Source organism: Falco naumanni, chromosome 6 (genome assembly GCF_017639655.2).
Source record: "Falco naumanni isolate bFalNau1 chromosome 6, bFalNau1.pat, whole genome shotgun sequence".
Classification (NCBI taxonomy): domain Eukaryota; kingdom Metazoa; phylum Chordata; class Aves; order Falconiformes; family Falconidae; genus Falco; species Falco naumanni.
Window position 1 is genome coordinate 72426362 of NC_054059.1, and position 14913 is coordinate 72441274.

General features: G+C 56.2%; 1 protein-coding gene across 1 annotated transcript; it reads right to left on the reverse strand.

Annotated features, from left to right (window-relative positions):
* Positions 1–159: 159 nt before the first annotated feature.
* Positions 160–14604, reverse strand: ZNF395 (zinc finger protein 395). Its single transcript, XM_040598514.1, is given in 11 exon segments — positions 160–2725; positions 2915–3018; positions 3230–3322; positions 4255–4519; positions 5562–5662; positions 5779–5931; positions 5933–6015; positions 6731–6843; positions 7231–7460; positions 9489–9747; positions 14531–14604. Coding segments are annotated over 10 exon segments (1503 nt in total). The 5' UTR covers positions 9738–9747; positions 14531–14604; the 3' UTR covers positions 160–2613.
* Between the last annotated feature and the right edge of the window lie 309 nt (positions 14605–14913).

Genomic DNA, 14913 nt, shown 5'->3' on the forward strand with positions numbered 1-14913 from the left:
ACCGCAAGGGCTGAGGCCAAGGGGCTGTGTCCCCTGTATCTGCTGCCAGGGGTCCCGCCAGCCCCGCTCTCCCAGGACACACACCGCACATGCCTGCCTGTTCCAAAGCCACTGACACCTTTTTCTTCCTATATATATTTAAAAAAAAAAAAAAGCATCTTTAACAGAAAAGCAAAGTTGTTTTCGCTTTATTTCTTGAATAAATTGCTCCCACCAGGGAAAATCCTGATCTCTGATGCAGATCTGTGCTGGGAAGGGCTGGGGCGTCCAATGCTACACAGCACGTTTGGGGGCATGAACCCAGTGGTCTGAAGTTTTCCGAATGATTGGGCTGGGAGCAGAGCCATGTCCGGCCAGTGCCAGCACAGATCCGGCTCTGCCTGATGCCGTTTGGGGCACAAAGGGCATAAGAAGCAAGAAATAAAATCACTGGTCTTGCCTGGGTGTCTTTGAGTCACGGAGGCAAAGGCACAAGGTCTGAGGAAAGCAAAAATTCAACCTTTTTTTTTTTCTTCTGTGCTCTGAGCACTGCTTCAAGCCCTGTTTTTAACAAGTATTTGAAAAACGTAAAATACAGCAAAGCGCTGTGTAAGACTTCCCAAAGTGCCAGCTCATTTTTGGAGAGCCACCAGCATCTCTGGCACCACCAAGAACCTGCCTGCACCCCAGCATCGTGGGGCCCTTCCCTGACAGGATAAACATGCCAAGTCCCACGAGGCCGAGCAGGACTGTAATCTTGGCTCAGCCATTCAACTGCTGGAGGTCAAACAGCGGCAAAGGCATGGTGTTTGGTTTTGGTTTTTTTTTTTTTTTAATTAAAATAAGTTGGTTTTGCAATAAAATGCTCAACCCAGGAACCTGCAAAGAGTCTCCAATGACAGTGGGAGAGGAAAAGGCTTTTCCCAGCATTTCACTTTCAATACCACGCTCCAGCAGGGATGGGAGCCAGAGCGAGTAGCTCTCAAGGACCAAAACCTCTTTTCTTCCCTGGTATTTGAGCCAGACCCACAGGGGATGTGACCCCACCATGTCACACCCTGCCCAAAGAGTTTGGCTCCTGCTTTCCAAGTGGCCAAATTTTGCATCTGCCAGTTGGATGCTGGACAGATCAGGCTGTGGGATGATATATGGTTTACTTGTACAAAATTGCAAACAACAAAACCCCCAAAACATGTCGACAAACACCAGTAATACATATATATGTGTCTCAGCCCGCTTTACCTGCTCACCCAATCCCTCCAACAACAGGGCTTGCAGCAAGCCGGGAGCAGTATCAGACTCTCCCAACCACTCCATTTGCTTTTATAAGGAAAGCCGAGTCTCGGCACAGGGTCCTTAAGAACACCCTGGGCGCAAGTCACACGCAGGAATTGCTCTCGGCTCAATGGCTGCAGGTTACAGGTTACGATTATCAAAAACGCAGAAAAAAAAAGAAAAAAAAAAAAAGAAAAACCAAGTCCAAACGTCTGCCTGCCTCCACGAAGGCAGAAAACTGACAGGACAATCCAGCTCCCTGGCCACACACATCCCGGCCTGACAGCAAGTGCAACGCGCCACCAGCGATGCTGGTGTAGGTAGGAAAGCCGCCACAGTGACAGGAAACCTGCAGCAATTGGGTAGATCGATGTTTTAAAGTATGAAAGTCAGGAAAAATCGACTCCTGCCCCGGCTCGATGGGATTAAAAAGCAAATATTGAAGTGTTTTGCTGAACTGAGGTGATACAGTGATGCTAAGGGAAGCTCTTACTGGTCCTCCCAGCTGCCTTTACTGGTGGAATCATTAATTAAAAACAAAAACCAAAATTGCTCAGCCTAGTTTTGAAAGATGTGGTGAGGGCCACAACATACACCTTTCACGGAGCTAAGCAGACTTACAAAGCCTACAATGAGAAAGAACACCAGGTTTTGCCTTAGAAATTCTCAGGTTTTCTGATTAAAATGTTTGGGATGCTTTTCTCCCCTAAATGCCTCCAAAAACAACATGCTGGAACCAACTGGAGATACATGCAGGCTCAAGCGACCAGTGAGATGTGACATGAGCGAAGACCACGTCCACGCAGGGAGAAAAACCTCCAACTCCTGCCCCAAGAACCGCTCCTGCGCTTGCAGCAACCCAACAGCATTTTCTTTTTTAAAGCTCTAACTGGTACTGACCCCCTCCCTTAAGGGATACAAGGGATTTGCATTTTCTAGGTAGTCAACGGACATGGGAAGCTGCCTCAGCGCCTCACCCCAGCCACACTAGGACAGTCTGGGAGATTTTAGGGCCGATCTGGGAAATGCAGGAAGCTCTTTGGTCCTCAGATTGCCTGCTATCTCCCCTGAACCCTGAGGAACCAGCTTTCTTTCCTCCCAGCCCCAGCTTTTACCATACAAAGGGAGATATTCTTCAGCTTTAAAAAAAAAATAAAAATGGAAAAGGGTTGTTTTTTTTTTTAAAAAAGACCAAACCCAGCAGATGTACAATATACAGGAGGAAGAATTTACACGCAGCTCTGGAGGTGTCTTCTGGGGTCACAGGAGGTACCTCCAAGGTCCCTGGTTGCAGCAGTGAGGGACTCCAGTGCTCCCCGGGCAGGAGCAGGGGAGGGACGCGGCACCGTGGTGCTGCACTCAGTCCAGGAAGCGCTGGCAAGCCTTTTTCCACCGACAGGCTGTGCACCACTGGTCCCGGTGCTCAATGCCATAAACCTTACGGCACTTTTTGGCTTCACCACGGACTTTCCTGCAAAAAGGGAGAAAACAAGAAGTAACATTTACCCACTTGTTGCAGAGCTTCAGGCACGTATCTAAGGGTAAGGCCCTGTAACCATGGCCAAACATCATCCTGCTGCATCTCAGTGGAGATGCAGGAGGGCACCCCTTTTGCCAACGGAATGCACCTCTGCTCCCCTCCAGCCAGCAGGACCCTCACCTGGTGCCGATGGACACCCTGGGCGGCGAGGCGACGATCAGGTGGGACTTGAGCATTGGCGTCGGTGGCTGGGGTTCGCTGAAGCTGAGCGACCGGCTCCGCACCTGCAGGAAATCGGGTGTCAAAGGGCACGCAGGAGGATGCAGTCCTCCTCCTGCATGGCCTTCAGGTGCTGCAGTGGGAGGAGACATGGGTGCCCTCAGCCCACAGATCCCAACATTTAAAGTGAAGAGTGAGAAAGTGGAAGCAAGGTCCCCTTAGCTCCCAGCCCAACCCTACACCCCAAAAGATGAAGGGGAAACACCCAGAACTCACCGGTGACAGGGACGGGAGGGTTGAGGTGGCAGTGGCCCAGCTGATGCTGGTGAAGATGTGAGGGGACACTGGAATTTGGATCGAGGGCAACGCCTGTGGGGGGGGGAAAAAAAAAGGGGCCCGCATGAGTCCCATGCGGCCCCCATTCCCACATGCCCCCCCCCCCCCCCCAGGCATTCACCTCCCCAGCAGACCAGCCTGGAGTACCTGCAAACTGCAAGCGCCAGGGGTGGGATGGAAATCCCCATGCAACCCCTCCTCCAGCACCAGATCCCGCTAACACGGGGCACAGCACATGAGCTGTCACCCTTTGCCAGGGCACAGCAGCTTCTTCACTCCTGCAGCCGCTTTCAGTTGCAATACCAAACCACATGCACCGACCTGGTCTATACGCATATACTTCTGCGCCTTACGCAGGATTTCTGCTTTTAGATGATGTCACATCCGTTCCCTGGGATGGGAATGGATACACATGCAGCTTATGGATCTGTACACCTTGTCCCTGCACTAGCTTGCAGCTCCAGAACAGTGCTCTGCTCTCAAGCAGCCCCTGGGACAAGGGCCACTGGCCCAGGCTGTCCATGGGGCCACCGCTCTAGGTCCCCAGGCTTCCTGTGCCTCAAAAGCTCATGCCCCCGGTGAGGGTGAGCGTGCAGCAGAGACGTGCAGGATCTGGCGCGGCTGCATTCCAGCCCGGTGTTATCTTCGGGCAAAAGGGTGTGTTGCATACCAGCATAGGGTAATTGCAGGGGAGCACAGGCCAGCAGCTCCATCCCAGCCAGGGAACAGCTGCAGCAGAAGCACACAAGCCCCTTAACCCGGCATTAATGAACTGGTTGCTTGAGGGCTGAAGGGCAGCCAGGCAGGGGATAGTTCTACACCGGCACCAAAGCCTCTCCACGCTGCAGGGGTGGCAATGAAACGTCCCTGCCACAGTGGGGACTTGCTGAGCAAACCGGATCACAACCTGCCCTTCAGCAAGATTTCGGGAGGCGACTTGTCCCCGGGAGATGCCACCAGCTCACCTGGTAGGCGTGATCAGCCTGGATGTGCCAGAAGGAGCTGGGGGCAGACTGGCTCAGGGTACTGCTGGCCAGGGCAGGCTCCAGTGCTGGCTGCTCCACCAGTAGTGCCTCTGGCTTCCCCAGGGCTTGCTGGATGATGATGGGAGCGGATACAGATGTGGGGCTGGTGGCTGTGGCCGCCTCCGGCACTGGCTCTTCCTTCACCTGCACTTCAGTGTAGTAGAAATCCTCCTCCCGCTTCCGCTGGTCGGAGTCTGCACCATCCCTACCAAGGAGGAAAAGGGGACAGCGGTGAAAAGGCGACCCCATTTCCGCCAGTGAGCAGTCCCCGACTGCCCTGGGGGAGAGTGATCTTGCCCTCCTGGGCAGAACAGCTCCACACCCAGGCTCCAAAGCATCACATCAGCTGCAATCAGCAACGGCCACTGCCTCTGCAGCAGCACTTTGCACTTCCAAGGAAGATCAAAACCTCTTCCAGGGCCTTTAAAAAACGCTGGCACATTGACTGGGTGCCACTGAAAATCCCCTGTTCATCTCTAATTGAGTTCATTTAGCAAAGCTGAAGACGAAGCCCTGCGGTTCACCCAGCAGGAAACAGCCCCTCAAAGCTTTGCTGTTTTCCCAGTGCATTTATCCGGCACTGGATGGCAGTCCAGCGCTGCCCACTGCATCACAACCCTTCCATCCTCACCTTTCCCAGAGCGTTCACGTTTGCAAGGGAGAAGGAGAAAAACAGATACTGGAAAACACAGGCAAAAGCACGAGAAAACACGAGTTTGGGGGGAGGAGTGCAATGGAGCCACAGGAGGAGAGCACAGCAAAGCTGATCCCCACACCCTCACCACTTTGTATTTTGGGAGGAATTCACAGGAGAGCAGGACAAAACAAACTGCCAAAGGGGCAGCTGCCGCTGGGCTGGCACTTGATGGCTGAGCCAGAGCCAGGTGCTGCCACAGGCATGGCTTTCACACTGCCAGCCCTTGCGAAACCCCACTGGGCTGGTGCTTTTCTGCATCTGCCCAGTAGCCCAGGGCTTGTGTGTAACCTGAACTCCCCTGGTGCAAAATGCACACCCGAGCTGGGCAGTCCCAAGGCCCAAACTGGGCAGTCCCAAGGCCCAAACTGGGCCCCCACGCCTCCCAGAGTGCCCTAGGCTCCCTGAAGGTGGGGAAATCTTAGTGGCTTCAGTGACACAGACTGCTTGGCTGAGAACTCAGTGCACAGAGGCCAGTATTTCTGAAACTGGGGATTCACTGCAGGAATTATGAATTATGCAGTGGATTGAGGAGGTGAAATCTTCATCTTACCCGAGGTGCTGGGTCTTGACGTGCCGCTTGATACCAACAATGGAGCGCAGGACCTTGCCGCAGCTTGGCCACAAGCACTTGTACATCACCTTCACAGAGTTCTGTCAGAGAGACAGCCCGTCAACTCCCTGCCGGCGGCAGCGGCCCCTCCACAGAATGGCAGCTCAGCTCAAGCCACCCCACTGGTGCTGGGACCCCCTCTCCACAGCAACAGTACCTTTCTCTTGCGCGGAGCAGGTTCGTCAAGGAGAAATGGGTCAGAGTCAGTCTCAAAGCCATCGTCTGCCTGGGGGGAGCTCAGGGCCTCGATGGAGTACTTGGGGCTGCCAGCGGGGTGGGGGGGTGAAGGGGTGGAGATGTCGCTGCCCCCCGCTCCAGTGCCCGCTGGTGGTGCTGCTGCCGCTGTCTGAGACATCGCCACTCTCTTTCCAGGGATCACACGCTGCCCGTGAGGCTGTGGGAAGGGCACGCGTGCTGCCATGATCAGTTCAGGGCCAACCAAACCCCACCAGGGCAGCCCTGAGGCTGAATAACCCGTGACAACAGTTTGCCTATTTATTTTTTAAAAAAACTTGGCATGGTGAAGCCTTTGTACCTTTGCTCAGCGCCAGCTCCCTATTATTGGTCGTTTATCCCTTTCTTCCCCTCCCCATCCTCCTTGGCCTCAGTGCAATCCCGCCGGCGCAGCCGGCACACGGTGAGCAGCCAGCACTGGGGCACGCACATTTCCCACGGCTCCGGGTGGTTATTTTTATCCCTCCGGCTGCATTTGACTCCTCAGGAATGAAACTGCCTCTAAAAAAAGGAGCGACCGGGCGGTGCTCCCTTGCCCGGGACTCCTTCGCGGGGCTCCCAGGCCCCTGGGACAGTTGTGGAGAGCAGGGCTACCCCCACCACACTGTTAGGGGCGTCCCAGCCTGCTCAGCCCCAACCGGTGCCAGCACCCATGGGCTCTGCTGCGACCCTCGTGCCACTCCCCGCCCACCACAGTCCCTGTGCTGGCAGCAATTCAGCACCAGGCATAAAGAATGAATGCAGCTGGCAAGAGCCCCAGTACTGGGATCCAAAGGGCACAGCACATTTCTCCACATCTTTTGTTTCAGATGTTTTTTCTTTTATATATATATATGTATGTGTGTGTGTGTGTGTATTTTTAAATGCACACTCACAGGGAATGCCACTCTCGCTGGCAGGAGGGCTCTGCACCACAGGGCTGCAGGAGAGGCTCGTCAGCACCATGGCTGCCACCATCTCGTCCATCTCCACAGCGGCATCGGCTTTCCTGCACCATGAGGGGAGAGATGTGAAACGCATGGAGAAAAAAGCGGAGAAGCAGCCCAGGTATGACCCGAGGAGCCACCAGGCACCCAAAGGGCGGCACAACCTGCAGCAGCAGCAGCACAGGTTCACCCTCATGGCCTCCCTCTGTAGACTGAGTCATTTTTAAGTCACAGGGAAAGATGTTTTCTCTTCATTTGGAGGGAAAAAAAATTAAAAATCCCCTTAATCCTAAATTTAACCACCCATGGATAATCCCACGCTGGAAAAGCGGATATATCCCCAGCATCACCGCCCTCTTCACTGGTGTAAAACCAAGTGGAAGCGCCGCCAGAGATGCCAAGAGCCCTTCTCCCACCCAAGTGAGATACCCCCAGCCAAAGGCACGAACCTCTTTGGTACATCAATACTGCTGGATACAGATCTCTGCAGTGCCTCAGCAGGGCCAGGACCACTGGCTGTGGGCAGGGCAGGGGGCTGGAGTATGGCCGGCCGCACATCCTGCACCCTCCAGCACGCCTGCAAGCCCTGCTCCGGCAGCAGCACCTTCACCTTGTCGCTCAGCGGATTGTGCTGCTCCACAAGGCCCGTGCACTCCTGCCCGTTGTAAGTGATGAGGACCTGAAAACAGCACAAGGGGTGGTTTGCTGTTGCCATTCACTGCCCCGCTGCTCCTGGGGGATGTTCTGCTGCAGCATAAGCCTTTGCCCACCAAAGGATCCTCCCTCCTCCCGCAGCAGAGGGGGCCACAGAGGGCTTTAGGACAAAGGCAGAGCCTGTCCTGAAGGGCCTGGACTTCAGACTGCTGTCAGCAAACCAAAGGGGTGGCCAGGGTTCATCCCAACCCCACCACCACAGAAGCTGCTCTTCCCAGGCACAAGCTCCCCAACTCCAGCAACCCCAAGCTGAGAAATTTCCTGAGCCAGTATCAGCCCCCTCTCTGAGTGTTGTAATTTGGGTGGACTTTCCTCAAATGAATTTTGTCTGATTTGGTTTTGTTCTCACACTATCCTGTTGCAAGGACTCCCACACTTATGGCACACCCTGGCAGAGTGTGTAGATAAAAGAATTAAAAGCTAGAGGGGGACGGGGGAATGGCAGTTTCCTAGGTGAAGGGATCCTGAATTCACACCTTGGCTCCTCCAATCCCAGCTCCTTCGGGCAGGGGAAGGAGATGTGCAAACCTCACCTTCTCCTTCACAGAGTCTCACACTCCTCCTGATGGGCAGTGTTGTACCACTCTCACCCATGAACCTATTTCTGTTAATGGAAATGTATCTGTGTCAAAAGACGCTACATATGTCTCCAACTATTTATAGGAACAGGAACATCTCTTCATGGAAGTGCCACAGGTGCCATACCAAGAAGCCAATACAGGACAGACACGTGCACCCATACCCTGACTGAGGAGAGGCCTGCAAGACCATCTCAGGTGGGGTGTCTGGGAGAAACACAGGGTGGAAAAAGCCACCTACAGCATGACCAGAGTTAAGGGGATCAGTGCAAGGATCAAGACATAGAAGACCCTGACCCTGTTTTCTGAAAACGAGAAGCAAGGCTTCCCTGTGAACCACACCAGCTGTCCGCCAAACGACACAGCATGAGGAGCCAACATCTCCTTCTGCCTTGCACAGCCACCGGCACAGGTCCTGGCTGTTGCTGGGAGGTGAAGGCACCCATCACTATTTTTATGCCGTTCCCAGCAGCAAAGCAAGCAAGCAAAATCCTCCACAGCGGAGCACGTAGGAGAAAACAACTCTCACCATCCTGCAGTTAATAAACATGGGGCAGGAGGAGCCAGAAAACTGAACAGAGGCCTTATTTACACTTCATTTCACAACCTCTGCCCAGAAAATACTTCCCAGTTCTGCAGGTAGCAGCCAAGAAATGGGCTCTACGTCAGCAGCTCACAGCTCTCCTCAGACAGTGCTGCTTGGCCAGGCATTAACAGGAACCATACTGGTGGGATCGGGAACGAGTGCTGTTCCTTTTCCAGGCAGCATCCTGGCCAAGGCATGGCTCTCCTAAGAATCAGGAGCCCAGAGCACAAAAAACAGTGGGGTCCAGCAGGACTACATGTCCTTTCTGGGCAACCCATCACACCTTACTTTTCCCTAAGAGCTTCTTCACCACATACATCCACACCATCAACCCTTAAACCTGCAGCAAAAAGCTGCTGCAGGTTGAGCTCCAAGGCCTGAGCCACAAGGCTGACCGCCATCGTGGCTAGGCTGTGGGGGGTCCTTGCCACCTCCCTGAAGATGTAAACATGGGTTACGGGGAGACAGGAGAAGCTCATGGAAAAGAAGTCCACTGAGAGTCACTAAGTATACTAGAAACCATCTCCCTTAGCCTCAGACAGTTGGAGAACACTGGAGGGAACTGTCAGGTTATCTTACTCTCTTCTCTGGAGACCCACTTTTGGCTGGGATTGGAGACATCTCCCAGAGGAGGTGGATCTCTGTTTGAGCTGCTATGGTCCAAACCCATCAGGCACAGCCAGGGCCAAGTGCACCAATGCCAACATCCGTTAATGACTCTGTAATTACCAATCCCAACTGCACCTTACACTGGGAGAGCCCCAGGAGTTTTCTCCCCAACCAGTGCACATCCCACCAGCCAAGGACACAAGAAAGCCTCCTTACGCACTTGCTGCCCGGCTCGGAGCTGCCAGCGGCTGGGGCTGGGGAACCTGGGCACCTGGCTGCTTTCCTCTGCTGACAGCACACAAGATCCGTCCTCTCGTGGCGCCGTGTGGGCAGGTGCCCGGCCAAGGTCAGTCTGCAAGCTGGGAATCTGAGTGGCCACCAGCACACCATCAGCCAAGGCACTGGGGGCAGAAACACGGGTGCCTAGCAGGGAGCGCTTCCCCAGACGCCTGGACAGCACGCTCGCCATCTTGGACACGCTGTGGAAGAAAGACACGGGGATGTTACCTCTGATGCAGGACTATGACGTACAACCAGCGCCTTCCCCCCATCACCACCCCAGGAGCTGCGAAAGCTGCTCTCCGCTGCTCCAGCATCCCCAGGTGACAAGACCCCCTGGGGATGTGGGGACAGCAGTGTGCCTGAGCTCCCCTGACCCTGCAGTTCTTGTCTTTACTGTCATTTCTAAACCCCTCTGGAAAAAAACAGGGACGAGCCAGCCCAAAGGAAACGTAGACAGAGTCAGGACAGCCCTTGGAGCCCACGCTCCCCTCTCGAGCTGCCACATGCTCCTGAGGCCACTGCTGCTATTCCCTCCCGTCATGCTGAAACCTGCCATCGGTGCCTTTCAACCCTGACCTCGAGACTTGGGCCCATGCCCAGCGCCGTCCTGCAACTCCCCTGCCCTGGCAGGGAAAGAAAGCTGTCTGGCAGTGACAGCCAGCTCCCCTTCTCAGCCAGCACGCCAATGCTCCCCTCTTCAGGAGCTCTCATGCTTTTGGGAGACATTTCCCTAAGCTTGCAGCTCACATCCAGCCCTCCCAGGTCAGTCTGGCAACAAAACAGGAGCACCCTCCTGCCCTGCTTGGTTAGAAAAGAATTTAGAGAAACAGTTTTAGATAAAAATGTTCTAACCATCTTCAACTAATTTTTGCCCCCCAAATCCGACACAGGTTTTCCTGCTGTTAGTGTAGCTCTGCTAACAAGCCTCTCCAGAGAGCAGCTTGCCTGGCTCATTCCCCTGGGTTTGTAGACTTTACTGCTGTTTTAAAAGAAACAAATGTTTACAGGCTTCCTTAAAAGCAAGGGACACCGAGGTACGGGGACAGCTGATGCATCCAGCCCTGATAAATCCAACAGCTCCAGCAGCATGTGCTGTCCTCCTCTGTCTCATCCTCCTCTCAATGTCTCCTCTGCTACAACACCCTCTCCAAGGAGCATGGGAAGCAAGGACGCACACTGCAGTGAGGCCACAGGGTGATGGTGCCTGGGGTTTGGGAGGAGGTAGAGGACCCAAGATGCTTGGTGTGGCCCTGCATCTTGGGGTGCACCATAAAAAGCAAAGTGCTTTTGTACCATAACAAACCCACCACCTCCATCACCCTGCCTGGGCTTCTCAGTGACCATCACCTGGCCAGCTGGGGGCCGCGGGTGTTTGTCAGAGCATTAACTTGGGCCACAGAGTCCCATTCCAAGAAGTTACCGCTTGTGCAACAGGGAGGACTAACTCTGAGCCACTGAGTGCTCACACCCAGACCCTCCTCTCCTCGCACAGGGTAGCTGTCACAAAGCAGAGTTTAAATTGCAGATGTGACATTTTGTTGTTTGGGATTTTTTTACCTTTGGTTTACACAGCTGTTTTACACACTATCTCAGATGAGAAGAGTTTCCTGAGGAAGAGAAGCTCACTGCTCCTCTCAACCTCCAGCTGTCCCAGGAAGGGTTACTGCAAACCACGTCCTGCTTCAAAGGACACTCAGGATTTACAAGTGCTTTTATGAATAACTCTACACACTGCTCACTTTGCCCTCCCCACGTAGAAAATTAACAGCTATTTAGAAGCCATAAAGAATCGAGCAGGAAGAGAGGGACAGCATGCAAAAGGGATAGAGGTGTGCCAAGGAGAGCACCTCCTGCCAGGGCTGCCCACTTTGCAGTGCATGGGGACTTTGCCACTGTCGCTGCCTTCCCTCCAGAGCAGGATCAAAGAGGCCGTGGCAGCTGGCTGAACAGTCATTTCCCCGGCTTCTCTCTAATCATGCCCTGCCCAAGGAACACGCTGGAATTTTGCAGCGTACGGGCATCACCAGGGGATGCTCCTGAGCCCTCTCTGATAAGGCCTTTTTTCCACAGTGCAACATGTTTTCTGACATACACAAGTGGCCTGCCCAAGCAGCTCTGCTCCCACACCTCCTGTATACTGGTACAGTACTCATACAAAAAGAGACCAAAAGGGCTGGTGGGAGGGACACGGCAGTTCACCTCAAATCTCAGAGCAAAGCTGCAGCAAAGCTCATCTGCCCCGCTGCAGGTATTAACCACCAGACCACACTTCCTCCCGCTTCACCTTAAAACCATGCTTTTGGTTATCCCAGGCACTGGGATTTGGGAACTGCCTCTCCGAGGGCTCAGGGAGTCAATGCAGCGATGTCGGTGCTACCACCGCATAGAAAACGGCACCGATCTCTGCTGACTCCCCAGCAGTTGGTGCACGACGGTTTCAAGGCAGTGCTTGGCCAGCAGCCAGGCACGGGGAGGGCCGGGAGGGCAGTGCCAAGGGTGGGAGGCTGCTTTTCATTTCCTCTGGGGTTTTATTTCACCTTCCCTTTCTTTCCCCCCTCAGGTCCAGGGGGGAAGTGGGAATGAAGAGAGCAGCACTCCAGCAACTAGGGGGAAGAACAACCCTCCCCAAAGCCAGTTTTAGGAGCCACATCTGCTTCCAGCAGACCTTTGAATGCTGGATCCCATTCCAGCACTCAGCCTACAGCCAAGGGTGACACACCAATCCTGAAAAATCCTTCCCCCCATGCCCCAAAACACAAAGCAAGAAGAGGAGCAAGAGCTGGGAGTGCAGGCGGAGCCAGAGGCCACGCTGCTGCCGGAGCCCTCCCAGCTGTTAGCGATCACGCGCCGCAGGGGTCAGAGCCAGCACAGATCCCAAATTATTTCTTGCTTCAATGCCGGGCGTGTATTTTGGACGGCGTTCTTCCAGCTCTCGCCGGGGAAAAACGTCAGCCCTTGTGCCTACCGGCGTTGCCACCCCCAGCAGAGCAAAGCCTGGGTGGAGGTTTTGGGAATGCAGGCGCCTCATTTGGCAAATGAGGAACGGTTCGTTTAGCAAGAGGGGAAGGTCGCGGGGCCGTGGCAAAGTGGAGAGGGTGCCCCAGCGCTCACCACAGCTGCTGTTTGTCCAGGGTTTGCCAGCAGAAAGGCAGCTCCTGCATGTATCAGGACCACTGGCACAAATCGCCTCCCCAGAAAATGTGCAATAACACACCACACTTTTTTTTTTTTTTTTGGATTAAACGCTAGTAGGTTCCCTCAAACCAGGCCAAACTCCTGCCACACACCTCCATGCCATGGATCAACATCCTAGACTGCAAAGTCCGCCCTGTAAGAGACCCCAAACGCTGCCACAACTGATAATAAACCCCGCAGTCTCCAAAAAGCCCCTTCTCATCCCAAAACTCTTTACAAACTGCACTTCGGGCCCACACCCATCATGACTGGGAAACAAGATAATCTGCATGGAGCAGTTTGCAAAGTTGGGCCTTTATTAAAAAAAAAAAAAAAAAAGCACACGACAAGGCTCTATTGACCCCAAGATGGAGCCAACCCACCCGTGACCTAACCCTCACAGACAGTAATACAGAACAGGCGCTTTCCCGAATAGTTTCCTTCTAATCCCGCCTCAGTGCTCTGTGCTCGAGTTATGCCCGCAGACCTGTCACCACAGGGCTGCCCCGTATCCCCGCTGGCAGCGCCGGGAAGGGCTCCCCGACCCTCATCCATGCCAGCGTTCCACCTTCGGGCGATTCCGGAGGAAAAAGCTTTCAGAGGACACCCGCCTGGCTAAAAATGTATCTTCTGATGCAGGCAGGAATGCCGACGTAGGCAAAGCGACTTCCCCAGGCATCAGCCCGCCGGTGCGTGCCGGCAGCCCTGGCGGTGAGGGTAGCCAGGAAGGAAAGGGCGGGAGTTCGCCGCTTTCTGGGAGCGGAGCTGGTGAAGTGTGACTTCAAGCCGCTGTGTGAGCACCGGGACTAGGATGCAACAGGAGACAGGGCATACATATAGCATACATGTGTGCGTGTGCATGTGTGTGCGCGCATGCATGTGCGGAGCCCGAGGCCGTGCAGGCACATGGGGAAGATGGCAGGGCCGGAGGCAGGGGAGGAGGAGGCGGCGTGTGCCCGGGCCTGCCGCGGAGGGCGGCACCGGGCAGGGCACGTGTGCACCGGGCAAGCCGGGGGGCGGGGCATACACCGGGCGGGGGAGGGGGGAGCACAGGCACCGGACAGGGGTGTGCAGGCACCGGGCGGGGGAGGGGGGAGCACAGGCACCGGACAGGGGTGTGCAGGCACCGGGCGGGGGAGGGGGGAGCACAGGCACCGGACAGGGGTGTGCAGGCACCGGGCGGGGGAGGGGGGAGCACAGGCACCGGACAGGGGTGTGCAGGCACCGGGGGGGGGGCGGGGGGAGCACAGGCACCGGACAGGGGTGTGCAGGCACCGGGGGGGGGAGGGGGGGTGAGCGGGAGTGAGCGCAGGTACCAGGCAGGCCCCGGGAGAGCATGCACCGAGGGGAGCGTGTAGCAAGCAGAGCTTGAAGGAGGGGGGTGCGCGCACCGAGAGACGACGTAGACCCCGGAGGGGAAGGGCAGAGCCAGCTGCCCCCCCCGGAGGAAGGGGAGGGTCGCACGGCGGGGGAGCGGGCCCGGCGCGGCTCAACGCTTACCTCCGGCGCGGCTCCCGCCCGCCTCCCCCGCCGCAGCTTGTTTTGAAATCCCCGTCCCCGCCGCGGCCGGCTCACGTACGCGGCGGCCCCGGGCTGGAGCCCCGCCGGGCGGGGCGGGGAGGAGCCCGGGCCGGGGGAGGTGCGGCCCGGCCGGGCGGGAATCACCGCTCCCGCGCGCGGGTTTTTTTTTCATTATTATCTGTTGGCTTTTTTCCCCCGTTTTTCCCGGCGATGCCGGGCGGGGAAGAGAGGAGAAGGGAGGGGGGCCTCCTGGGGGATGCCCGGCGCCGCCGCCCCGCTACTCACAGCGTCTGGGGAGCCCCGCTCCGCGCCTCGCCGCCGGCCGGGTTAAAGCTCCCGGGGCCGGGCTGGTGTAAACAACCTCCCCACATGCTCAGCCCCTTCCTGCTCATTGGCTCCGCAGCTCCCTTTAAATGCACGCCCCCGCCGCCCGGCCCCAGCCCCGGCGGGCTGCTCCGCGCCGCCGCGGCCCGCGGGATGCCGGCGATGCCTGCCCACCGCGGGGGAAGGCACTAGGAGGGTGGGCGCATCCCTCCGGCTCGCTCCCCATGCGGGCCGGCTCCCGGCGGGCCGGGGCGGGGAGGGCCCCACTCCCCGCAGCCCCCGAGGCTCCGCTGTTTACCCAAGCGCCGGAGCCGGGGGAGACGCCCGGCGCGCTGGCTGGCAGC